The 12,614-nt window shown below is 30.2% G+C and overlaps 1 protein-coding gene across 1 annotated transcript; it reads left to right on the top strand.

Moving 5' to 3' along the window:
* Positions 1-3,580: 3,580 nt before the first annotated feature.
* On the top strand, positions 3,581-7,506 carry LOC115698774 (probable receptor-like protein kinase At1g80640). The gene is made up of 10 exons (XM_030625950.2): positions 3,581-4,001; positions 4,224-4,400; positions 4,540-4,793; positions 4,879-5,011; positions 5,139-5,202; positions 5,493-5,589; positions 5,762-5,864; positions 6,495-6,613; positions 6,700-6,789; positions 6,904-7,506. The coding sequence occupies exons 1-10, from the start codon at positions 3,836-3,838 to the stop codon at positions 7,069-7,071; spliced, it is 1,371 nt and encodes a 456-aa protein (XP_030481810.1). The 5' UTR covers positions 3,581-3,835; the 3' UTR covers positions 7,072-7,506.
* The last annotated feature ends 5,108 nt before the right edge of the window (positions 7,507-12,614 follow it).

Raw genomic sequence — 12,614 nt, 5'->3', positions numbered from 1 at the left:
ACAACATTCTCCCTCAAGATGATGGCTATTTTTTTGCTCATTAATCTTGAACCGTATCAGAGTGGACATGGTCATTATTTGTATAGGTGCGGATCGGATATGATCACTTGCCCGCAAGGGATATGGCTCTGATACCATGTTGAGAATCATGGGGTTCCATCTCAAAACCAATTGGCAATGAGTGAAGTAGCCCATGTTCTTATATATGGCTCAATTCTCTACCATTTATTCTATGTGGGACAATGTCCACAACAGGTTTCTTGTTTGGAATTTAATAAATGTGGTTTAAACTACATTGCATCACACTTTTCTCTTAGAAAAATACTATTTTTTAAATAGAATTTATATTATATTTAGGTGCCGTTTAGTAACATTTTTGTTTTCTAATTTTTTAATCACAAAATTAAAGTAAAATTTTTGTTTTTAAAAATTTTGTTTTTAAAAAGTAAAAATATATTCTGTAACCACTTTTGTTTTTCAATTTTAAAAATAAAAAATAAAAGTGCATTTTGTAAAGTCCATTTTTATTTTTTGATTTTATTTAAGTCGGGTCTACGTCCAGAGTCAGATTTGGGTTCGAATCAGAGGCCGGGTTCAACGCTAGAGTCGTGGGGGGAATTTGGGTCCAAGTCTGGTCGGAGTCCAAAATATTGATTAAGAAAAAAAAATTATAAAAAAATATTGAAAGTGATTTTTTTTTTGTTTTCAAAATTTTAATTTTTAATTAAAAATTAAAAAGTGAAAATAAATTTATAGAACATATTTTTTAAAAATATTTTTACTTTCCTAATTTTAAAAATTATAAAACTAATTAAAAAATGTTACGAGCTTAATTTTTACTTTTGTTTAGTCTTATTAAAAGTATGAGTTTGCTTTAGTATTACGGTTTTCAATGATGTACACATATATTTGTATTAATGAAATGAATGAAGTAAACATGTTTTATAAATTAAGTATATTGAGAGAGATTTTTTTTCTTAAAAATATATATTTAATGTATACTATAGTCACGAAACATATTTGGGTCTTCCTGCATATTCTGAGCATGACAAAAAACATCTCTTTGCAAGTATTAAAGAAAGAATATGGAAGCTCCTTCATGCCTGGAATGATAAACTGTTCTCCATTGGTGGGAAAGAAATACTTCTCAAAGCGGTTGTCCAATCAATTCCCACTTACGCCATGAGTTGCTTTAAACTCTCCAAAAGTTTTTGCCATCAGTTGGATACTATGATGGCACAGTTTTGGTGGGGTTCAACAGATGACAAGAAAAAGACTCATTGGAAAAAGTGGAAGTTCCTTTGCCAAACAAAAATGGAAGGAGGTCTGGGGTTTCGATCTTATGTCCATTTTAACCAAGCTTTATTGGCTAAACAAGCTTGGCGAATCTTCCTTAATCCAACTTCCTTGCTGTCACGTATCCTAAAAGCTAGATATTTTTTAAATACTGATTTTCTCTCAGCAAACAAGGGATACAATTCTTCACTCACTTGGCAAGGCATTGTTTGGGGTCGTGATTTACTAATTAAAGGGATGAGGATGCAAGTTGGAACTGGTTTGCAAATCAAATGTTCTGACCCTTGGATCCCTGGGCAGTCCACATTTACACCAGCAGTTTTTTCTGGTTTGACACATGCTGTTGTAGCAGACTATATCACCGATAGCCACGAATGGAACTTACAATTGCTTCAACGTGATTTCTCTGTTGTTGACATCGACAAGATACTCACAATCCCAATTTCTACCACTGCTACTCAGGATTATTGGGTATGGAATCACACAACTTATGGGGAGTACACAGTACAGTCGGGCTATCATTTAGCTTGTTCTTTGGAGGATCAATTTACATCTTCAACTGCGGACTCTGCTTCTTCATGGTGGAGTTATTTTTGGGGGTTAAATCTTCCTTCAAAGGTCAAGCACTTTGGTTGGAAAATACTTCAAAATTCCCTTCCTTCTGCAGCTGCTCTGTATCAAAGGAAAATTATCACTTCAGCAAGGTGTAGTTTGTGTTCTAATGCATGGGAATCAGTGGGACATGCTATGTTTAGTTGCAAGCATGCTAGAGCAGTTTGGCGACTTTCAGATTACCATTTCGACTTTCAATTGGCCTGTTGTATGCAGAATGGAGATTACTTAATACTTCTGTCAAAATTATATACCAAACAAGATATGGAAAAGATTCTATGCACTATGTGGTTTATTTGGTTTGACAGAAATAATATCATTCATGGTAAATTGGCTCTCCAACCTGATGCAATTTATAACCGATCAATGGTTTATCTTGCAAATTATCATCAGATACATTCAACCTCAACTTCGCCTCAGCATTCTGCAGCAGCCCCTCACCAACCGTGGCAAGCCCCACCTCCAAATCAGTTGAAGCTGAATGTTGATGCAGCAGTATCATCTGTGTGCAATAAACTTGGTTTTGGAGCAATTATAAAGGACTCAAATGGCCATGTGCAAGCTGCCCTTTCCAAACCAGCAGCTGGTAATCTTAAAGCACATGAAATGGAGGCTAAGGCTTTATACCATAGTCTTAAATGGGCTCAACTTTTAAATCTCCAAGTGGATTTGGTTGAATCTGATTCACTGATGTTGGTTACTGCTCTAAATGGTTTATCATCTAGAAATTTAGGATTTAAAAATCTTATTTCAGATGTTAAGAATCAATTATCTTTTTTCCCTAATGTTTGTGTATCTCATGTTCGACGGGATGCAAACCAAGCTGCTCATGGCTTGGCTAAACATGCATTAGCGCTAGATAATGATTGTATGTGGTATGAGGAAATCCCCTCAACCATCTTCTCTGTTGTTGTAAATGACTCTTGTTAATTTATAATAGCAGACCTTTTCTAAAAAAAAAAAAACAGAAAAAAAAGTTATAATTTGGTGTATTATATATGAAACTTTATTGTAATATTTAATTATTAATTTAGTTAGCAATTATTACAAACTATCCACATTATACCGCACTACACTGTATTTTTTATGGTACAATTTATACAATTTTGAGATTAATGCAATGCGGGTACAATTTAAAAAATTATTCAAACTGTATGTATAGTACAATTAAAAAATTAATCAAAAATCACACCATCTACACTTCAAACACCCTATATAAAATTAAAAAATAATAATATATTTCTCATTTATTAGTGTTTTTTTTAATTCACTTTCATTTCTTTTTCATATTTTTTTTCAAAGATTAGGAAGAGAGAGAGCTGGCTATGTGTGGGGATTGTTGTGGAAAATGGCAGGCTTTCTTTGGTGTATTAATATTTTTATTTATATAATAATTTTTTTTAAAAGGTTTATATATTTAAAATTTCAATTTTCCTAACTGCTCACGGGGCCACGTGACTGTTGTGCACTTGTCCCCACTCCCACACTTAAAATATATATAAATTAACCCAAAAAAATAAAAAATACTTTTGGCCCCTTTCTTCTTTATTAGTTTTAAAAAGTTATTAGAAAGAATTTCAAAAACTAAAAAACAGAGAAAAATAATTAATTAAAATTATTAACAATAATAATAATAATAAAAAGACTGATTTTCTTTTAGATGGTCCAACACCAAAACCAACTCCAAACCATTTTCTTTCTTTCTTTCTGAGGCCATTTTGATTTGAACAGTGAAAAGTCTCTCTCTTTCTTCTCTCTTCCCTTTTGTCTTTGTGTGTGTTGCTTTTCAAAAACCCGAAAAGCACATTTCTCTATCTTCATGTTTTTCTCTTATTATTTATTTTGATTTATAACAACAGAGAAAGAAGAAAAAAAGGAAATTAAATTTATAAAAAAAGAAAGAGAGAACAGAGAAAAGCCAAAAACCATGAAGCTTCTTCTTCTCCTTCTTCTTGTGCTACTATTACTTGTTTATTCTAATCCCTTTTGGGTTGGTGCCACACCGGTCCCTCTTGTTCCCTCTCCAGCTTTCTCACCTAATTCTCCTCTTTCTCCTACAATGGCTGCTCCTACTGTTGCCTACTCTCCTGCTGGTACCATACCATGCCTATCTATCTGTTTATGTTGCTCTTGTTCTTTTGGGTTCATGCTTTGAGCTTTTTCTTTAGAAGGGTCATGGAATTTAGGCTCATTTAGTATTATAGATTTGAACTTCTTTCTGGGTATTATCACATTTTGCTTAAAATGTTAAGGTATTTAAAGATTCAAAAACTGAGGTAAATGATTAATAAACACTCTTTGTTTTTTTTAAGCAGGAGTTGGAGTTGGAGAAGAAGGTCAAAGGAACACTATGGATTCTCACAGGAAAATTCTAATTGCTCTTATTGTTGCTTGTACTACACTTGGTGCAATCATATTGTCATTGTTAGGCTTGTGGATTTATCACTGCAAGTGCTCTCGGAAACCTCATAGAAGAACTGGGCGAAGCTCAGGTACCTCAGTTTACACTTGTCAGATTTTGAATCAAGCTTTTCTGGGTATTTGTGATTTTTGAATAGTTTATTCTTCTAGTTAAGATTTCTGAGATTATCCTTTTTCTGGGTTCTGTTTTGTTTGGATTATGGTTTGAAGATGGTGAAAAGGGATTTTCATTAAATCCTTTCTTTGCTCAATTCAATACTTCAAGGATGGTTGTTGGAAAGAAGGGATCTGTTTCATTGGTTGACTATAAGATAATAGAAAAGGGGACTGAAAATTTTCGAGAAGGTAATATCTTGGGTGTGGGTGGTTTTGGACGTGTTTACAGAGCTCAAATGGATGATAACTTGATTGTTGCCGTTAAAAGATTAGAGTGCCAAAGTCACGATGCCGAGAAAGAGTTCCAGGTACTCTTTTTTTTTTTTTCCTTTAATGTTATATTTATATTATAGTGTTTTTTTTTAATGGATTTTCCATTTTTGAAAATTGTAGAATGAAGTAGATTTGTTGAGTAAAATTCAACATCCCAATGTTATTTCTCTATTGGGTTGTTGTAGTCAAGGTGATTCAAGGTTTATTGTTTATGAATTGATGGATAATGGATCTCTGGAGACACAATTGCATGGTATGGCATCTATTCATTATTTTTTTATTATTAATTTTCATAGTTTGATTAACTATAAATTCGACTGGTGTTGATGATAGTCATAGTCCATACTTATATTTAATAATTATATTTCATCATGTGGTAGGACCCTCCCATGGTTCTGCATTAACATGGCATATGCGGATGAAGATTGCTCTTGATACAGCAAGGTATGAGATTGTTTTCCCATTTTTTCTTTTATTTTTAGTTTGCACTGATGCACTTTTTTTCTGTTTTTGATATCTCAATTTTTCTTTATGATAATGTATATTATACTTATATAAGACATCATGTAAAATTTTGAGAAATTCAAAATAAAAAAACTCTTTGGATGTCAAAAAAACAAAGAAAGTGCATCCCGAAAATTGGGTGTGCACCATAGAATCTTCTGTTAATTTATTTCATTTTTACAGTAGCTCTTTATTTAACCCTATTAACATTTTGGGCAATTTTTGACCAGAGGATTAGAATATTTGCATGAACACTGCCACCCTTCAGTGATTCATAGAGATCTGAAAACATCTAATATTCTTTTAGATGCCAACTTTAATGCCAAGGTAATTTTAAATTGTATAAAATTTGTTCAATATCTAATCTATCTTTCTCTTCATTAAAATCTTGGACATTGTTTTAAGATATTGCTATTATGAATTGTGACCCTTTCCCAATAAACATTATAAATGCTCTTCTTATACTGTTCCATTTTCTATCTTATTGTTGTGGAATCAGTTATCCGATTTTGGTCTTGCTGTAGTTGATGGGACCCAAAACAAGAATAATATCAAGCTCTCAGGCACATTGGGTTATGTAGCCCCGGAGTATCTGTTAGATGGTATGCCAACTAAGCTTGTAATAATTGCATTAGTGTGTATTTTAAGTCTGATTGTTTTGATAATTATGTGTTTGCTTCCCCCCAACTAATGAAAATTAATATAGTAGTTCTCTAGATCCCTGACACAGCTTCTTTTGTATTGAGCTTGATGAACTTGTAAAATATAAATCTTTGGATCTACTAATTTTGGGCACATAGCTGTATACCTCCATGTAGGCATGCCTCTCTTTTATTTGTACGATTAAAAGTTTTACTTAAATCAACCATTAAGGAATTTTTTTTGGCTTTTTGTTGAGTTTGTTCAAAATAACTGATGAAGTGGTGAGTTGTTACTGTATTGTGACATGGATTTCATTGACCAAAAGTTTTCTTGTTAATTAATAAAAGGTGCTGAATCTTTTCATATCTGGACTATGTTAGGATCCGACATTGATTAAGTATGGGATTGGTTAGTAGTGTATAACTATTTGGGCATCCTACTCTTTTAGGCTAGCTTTTGGGAGTTAAAGTTCGGTTTATTTAATATCCTTAATTATTCTACAATGTCCTGCTCTATCTCTGAAACTGGTTCATTCTACTCATTAAGTTTTGGTGGTGACTGACAAGAAAATTACTAACAAAAACTTTCAGGTAAGTTGACTGATAAGAGTGATGTCTATGCGTTTGGAGTAGTTCTTTTGGAGCTTCTGTTGGGTCGAAGGCCGGTCGAGAAACTGGCACCAGCTCAGTGCCAATCTATTGTCACATGGGTATGTGTCTTTGTTTTGAAAACACCATGCAGTTCAGTCTCTTTTTTCTTGTAACCAAAAATAATCTATAATGCTCTTTTATGCAGGCCATGCCACAGCTTACAGATAGATCAAAACTTCCAAATATTGTAGATCCTGTGATAAAAGATACTATGGATCTTAAGCACTTGTATCAGGTAACACTTCATTTCAATACTATTTGGAAGTGAATAACTTTGTCCAAATATATATAATTGTTGTACTACATCGTCATGTTTTGGCTTGAGTAATGCATAATATGCTATTCGTAGGTTGCTGCTGTCGCAGTGCTGTGTGTGCAACCAGAGCCAAGTTACCGGCCGCTGATTACAGACGTTCTTCACTCTCTTATCCCTCTAGTTCCTGTTGAGCTTGGAGGAACACTGAGACTTACACAACCCGCGGTTTCTGTAGGATCTGCTGTGCATTCTGATCAATGATAAAACTCAAGAGAGTTGGTTGTTTGATGATGACTCTCCAACAGTTTGAGGGGTTTATTTATTCCACTGCTCAAAGTACAATTCCAAAACTATGACTTTGCCTGGCTTATCGAGATGATTATTATATTCTGGCAAAGTGACTTGACTGAAAGGTAAAGGAGTAATTTTTTTTTTGGGGGATCATTTATCACATTTGTAAATTAGAGTACATTGTTTTGACTTTTGAGCTTGTGGGATTTGTGAATAGGAGGGGGGCAAAATCAAACTGTCATTTTACCTTATTATTATCATATATTTTTATTTGCTTATTTTTCTCACTTTTGATGTATTATGAATTAAGCTAAACTTGAAAAATATTCACCTACATAGCTCCTTTCATATTTCATTGGAGTTTTGTAAAAGTGCAAAAGGAATTGTCTCATTTCTAATTCCAAATTGGCTCAATTTCTTGCTATTTATTAAGAAATGCTAATCTAAACTAAACCCCTAGCCAGAAGAAAATTACTAGTTCCGCTTAATTAATGGAAAACTTGATGATTTATGCTTTATACTGTACCATCTGAAAAAAAATAAAGTGCCAACATAATTATTATTGTTTTGGATGAAACATGTGCCAAAATAATTTAAAGCTGGCATTATATGCTAATTACATTTCTTTTGACAATAATACCTCTTCATTCAAACTCCTCTCCCTCTTTAACCTTTTGGTTTCTCCATCTCTTTCTCATGTCTCACACATTTTTGAAAGATGAAATCGAGACTCTGATCACCTCCTGCCCTAACCACCATTAACGCCGCTTTATCTCACCACTGACCCTATATATAATTGTATTTTTAATGATTAAAAATATAATCCAAACTTTAATCTATGCAATTATTAATTTAAAACACTAATTTATAGGTTTCAAACAAGTATGAATACAATTTGTTGGTTTGAATTGGAATTTTTTTCTTAAAAAAATTCTGAAAAAGAAAAAACGGTGTTAAATTGATGCTTAACGATAGTTTAGCTATGGCCGCATAAAAAAACGTGAATTTAGGCCAAAAACGATATTTGACGATATTTTTTCAATACTCTCATGAAACATGATTTTCACAAAATGGTTAAATGGTTGTTTATGCTACCACGAATACCTAATTGTTGTCCAAAACACAACGCATAACGATGCTTTAGCAATCTTTCTATGAAAACATGTTTTTGGCAACAAAACAAACAAACAAAACAATACTTAATGATGGTTTTACGATGATCTCATGAAAATTTAATTTTAATACAATACAAAATAATAAATAAGAAATATACTTACTAATTATTTGGTTATGCTCTCATGAAAATATACTTTTTAAGCAAAAAATAATGTTTGACGATGATTTTATGATGATGTATATTTATATATATATATAGGGACACGATTTTGTCCCGTGATGTACTTTCACGGAATGTATTCTGTGATGTGTTAGATGGGGGAGTTATTTGATCTGAGGGCTGGGGTTGATCTAGGGGTAATTAGGGTTAAAAAATGGTAACGTACCCTGAGACCCATCTAATGTACCTTGAGACCCATCTAATGTACCACAGAATACATTCCGTGAAAGTATATCACAGGACAAAATCGTGTCCCTTATATTTTATTTTCTCAAGATCTACATATTCAAAATATGTAGAATATCATGTTGGGTGTAAAACAACTCCATATTTATTTGTTTGACGTCGTAATAAAGTTTAAAATTTAAATAATTGAAATTTAAGATTATACACTCTTCAAATTTGAGGTTCTTCTAATTTTTTTGAATATTGAGTAGAAACTTCATTAACTCAAATCCTCCAAAATCAAGGAAGAAATTACAATAGGTAAATCAACACCTAAAAAAGTACGGTCAGCCTCCGTAAGAGAAGATCGCGCCAAAGCATGCGCAACCTATCTAAAAAAAACACATTGGTTAAAAAAACAAATCATCTAAAACAGACAACTAAGAGTAAAGTTATGTGTCACCAAATTTTCTTTTTTTTTTTATCATTTATTATAACAAATTATCGTTAATCATCAATTTTTTTTCTTTTTGTCGAGCACGTTTTCATGGGACTTTATCTAAAATATCATTTTTTAGGCATAAAATCATGTTTTAATGGATTCATGGTTAAACTATTTAAATATATGGGGTTTTTTTTATTTTTACACTTCAAAACAGTTTTTTTTTTTTTTTTTTTTGTATTTTTACGGAATTCTACATAAAAACTCCTATTGAAACTAGCACTGTTACCTAAATTGCAACAAAAAATCGTATAGAAACCCCTACTGCAACTAGCGCTGCAACTACTTTAGAAACTCAAACCGTAAATTTGAAAAAAAAAATGTTAAAAAAATAGTATAGGAGATAATTTACCTAAATATAATTATATATATTGTCATAAACTCAAGTTTTCTTGTTATCATCACTAAATTATCATTAAGCATTGATTTTTTTAAAAAAAAAAAAAATTCTGCAAATTTTAGTTTAATAACTGAAAAACTTATGGTGATCAAAACTAATCAACTATGCATATTTTTCCAACTTAAAATTATGCTGGCTTTTTTGTTTGGGAAAAAAACAAAAAAATACAAAAAAGGAAAAAAAATTACAAAAATACTTTGGGCCGGCCCATTAAACATTTATACAGTCCACATACAAATATTTACAAAAATACCACATGCACTAAGCCTTCGGTACATACGGAGCGAACCATGAAGACGAAAATACGCGCTCGTTTCAAAACCGCAAAACAACCAAAATGAAACCAAAACGAGAAAAATACAACTATTAATTCTGGCAAAATCAACTGGAAAAGAATACCTGCAATGATCTAAACTGAAAATGACGAAAAAAAAATCGAAAAGCGTGAAGAAACTGAAATTACACATTTGTTTTCTATTTTATTCGATCAAAATAACTCCCCCTAATATCGAAATCTATATTCATGAAATGTAGATCTGTAACAAACAGATCTGGAGCTCCCACTAAATCCAAAACAATGTATGATGTGAAAAATTAAAAAAAAAACCTCATGAATAATACATCTACGTTATATACAGTTGCATTTTGATTTATTTTTTGTTTTGGTTGCCTTATAGTTGCATTATCGTTTTATTATAGTTTATATATTATGCAAGAATTTAATTTGATAGGGACTAAGAAATAGTAGTTATACATAGTAAGTTTTGTGCAAATAGTTGCATATTAATTTTATAGTGAAATAACATATGCAAGTAGCAAAACTATAACAAAACTACAAAACAACTGTATGCAAGTGCAAATAGTTGTCTTATAGTTGCATTATCGTTTTATGATAGTTTATATATTATGCAAGAATTTAATTTGATGGGGACTAAGAAATAGTAGTTATACATAGTAAGTTTTGTGCAAATAGTTGCATATTAATTTTATAGTGAAATAACATATGCAAGTAGCAAAACTATAATAAAACTACAAAACAACTGTATACAAACTAAAATACAGGAAAAACTCTTTGAATATCAACATCCATGATAAATCTCATTGTTACCCATTGATGATATAAAAATGGGACTGACCAGGTTAATCTAATCTATTAGCTTTGCCACCTTTACTCATAAATCTTAATCATGTTTGTCCTAATACTTTTCTAATATTAATTTTATAACTCTACTCACGTCAATACTACTATAAGCATGAATTAGATCGTTTTCTTTTCAAGTATAGAATATCATCGGTAATTGTTTCTTATTATTTTATTTTGTTATCTAATTATTTCGACGTGGCTTTGAGCTAGTCCAGCGAGAATGAAAATGACATTAAAATTGTACGAATTTATTTGTACATGCTTATATCAGTTGAATGGCCTAGTCAAAGTCTTCTCTTTTGTCATGAAAGTATTTCAGAAGTTGTAAAGTTAAACTAATAAGTTAAAAAGATTTAATTAAAAACTGAAATAAAATTAAAAATAAAAAGAAAAGAAGAAAAAAAGAGAGTGAAATGATAGATTGATTGATAGAAGTCAATCCTAGACCTAAGCAACAATATATAAGAAACTAGCTTTACAATTAAAAATTAAAAAGAAAAAGAAAAGAAGAATTGTTATGGAATAAAAAATAAAAATTAAAAACTGAAAATAAAATAAAAATTAAAAATTAAAAACTGAAATAAAATTAAAAATTAAAAATTAAAAACTGAAATAAAATTAAAAATAAAAAGAAAAGAAGAAAAAAAAGAGAGTGAAATGATGGATTGATTGATAGAAAATGAAAAAAGAGAGGGAAGAGAGTAGGATTTGATAGATGGATGGAATGATGACTAAGTGGTATTTGTGTAATAAAACCAACTTTGTAAGTAAAAATGTAGACATAGGCGTGTAGAGGTATTTAGGTAATAAATTGTGCAAAATGGATTTTTCATGTAAAAATTTCTTTTTGTTTTGTTTTTTTTTTTTCCCTTTTAAAGTAAGAAGTTGCATAAAGCAATTGTCATCCTAAAACAAAGGTCTTATAAATTTTATACATAAAATAGGAAAGTAGGAAAGATGAACAAGTGGGCTAACGCAACTAATTATGACAAGCAATTCAGTCATGAAGATTGAAAGGAATTATAAAAGTCACTTCACACTAATTAAATGACACCATTATCGAATCTTCAACAAACACCAAGAAAACATGCTAGTTCTCATAGTTTTATTGTGCCTAACAAAAAAATATATGCATAAAAAGTTAGAGAAATTATAGTAAATAATCCCAAATCATAAGACTATATTAGTATATGTCTCTAATATAAATAATAAATTAGAGGACTATATGTCAGTAAATGTCCTTATTTCAAAACTGAATCTTTTAAACTATTTATTATTTATATTGTCTTTTGTCACATAAAAAACTTAATAATTTTTTTTTTTTTCATTGTTTTTTAAATTAGAAGCAAATTATTTAAAAATTATAGTATATCTATATTAGTTTTGTTAAATTTTTTTTTATTTAAAAGCTATGTCGATTTTTTTAATTTTTTATGAGTTATTGTGGGTTGTTGGTATATATATTTTGTTGTACAGTATATTTCTATTTTATTGTATGGTATGTTATTATTCTTAGATGATATTTATTTGTTATTTTGATATGTATAATAGTGGTACATAATTTTGTTAGCATAATAAAAATATTTTAATGTGTGTATATAATTTTATTGGCATATTACATATATTTAATTATTATATTTATATATTTTGATTGTATGATTATTTATTTTAAATAATATTTAATTAGTTTTAATTTTATTATATACAATGGTGGCATATAATTTTGTTGTCATAGTATATATATTTTAATTGTGGTATATAATTTGGTTAGTATAGTATACATATATATACTAGTAATATATATATTTTTTATTATTATTTTCTATATATATGTTTTGGTGAATAGTATATGTATTTTTTTTATTATATGGTATATCATTTTTTTTAAATAATATTTAAGTTCTATTTTCTATTGTACTTTTTTTGACATGATATATAATTTTATTAGCGTCCTATATATTTGTAT

Source organism: Cannabis sativa, chromosome X, assembly GCF_029168945.1.
Source record: "Cannabis sativa cultivar Pink pepper isolate KNU-18-1 chromosome X, ASM2916894v1, whole genome shotgun sequence".
Classification (NCBI taxonomy): Eukaryota; Viridiplantae; Streptophyta; class Magnoliopsida; order Rosales; family Cannabaceae; genus Cannabis; species Cannabis sativa.
The sequence above is the reverse complement of the archived record's forward strand: the minus strand, read 5'-3'. Positions and strand labels throughout refer to the sequence as shown.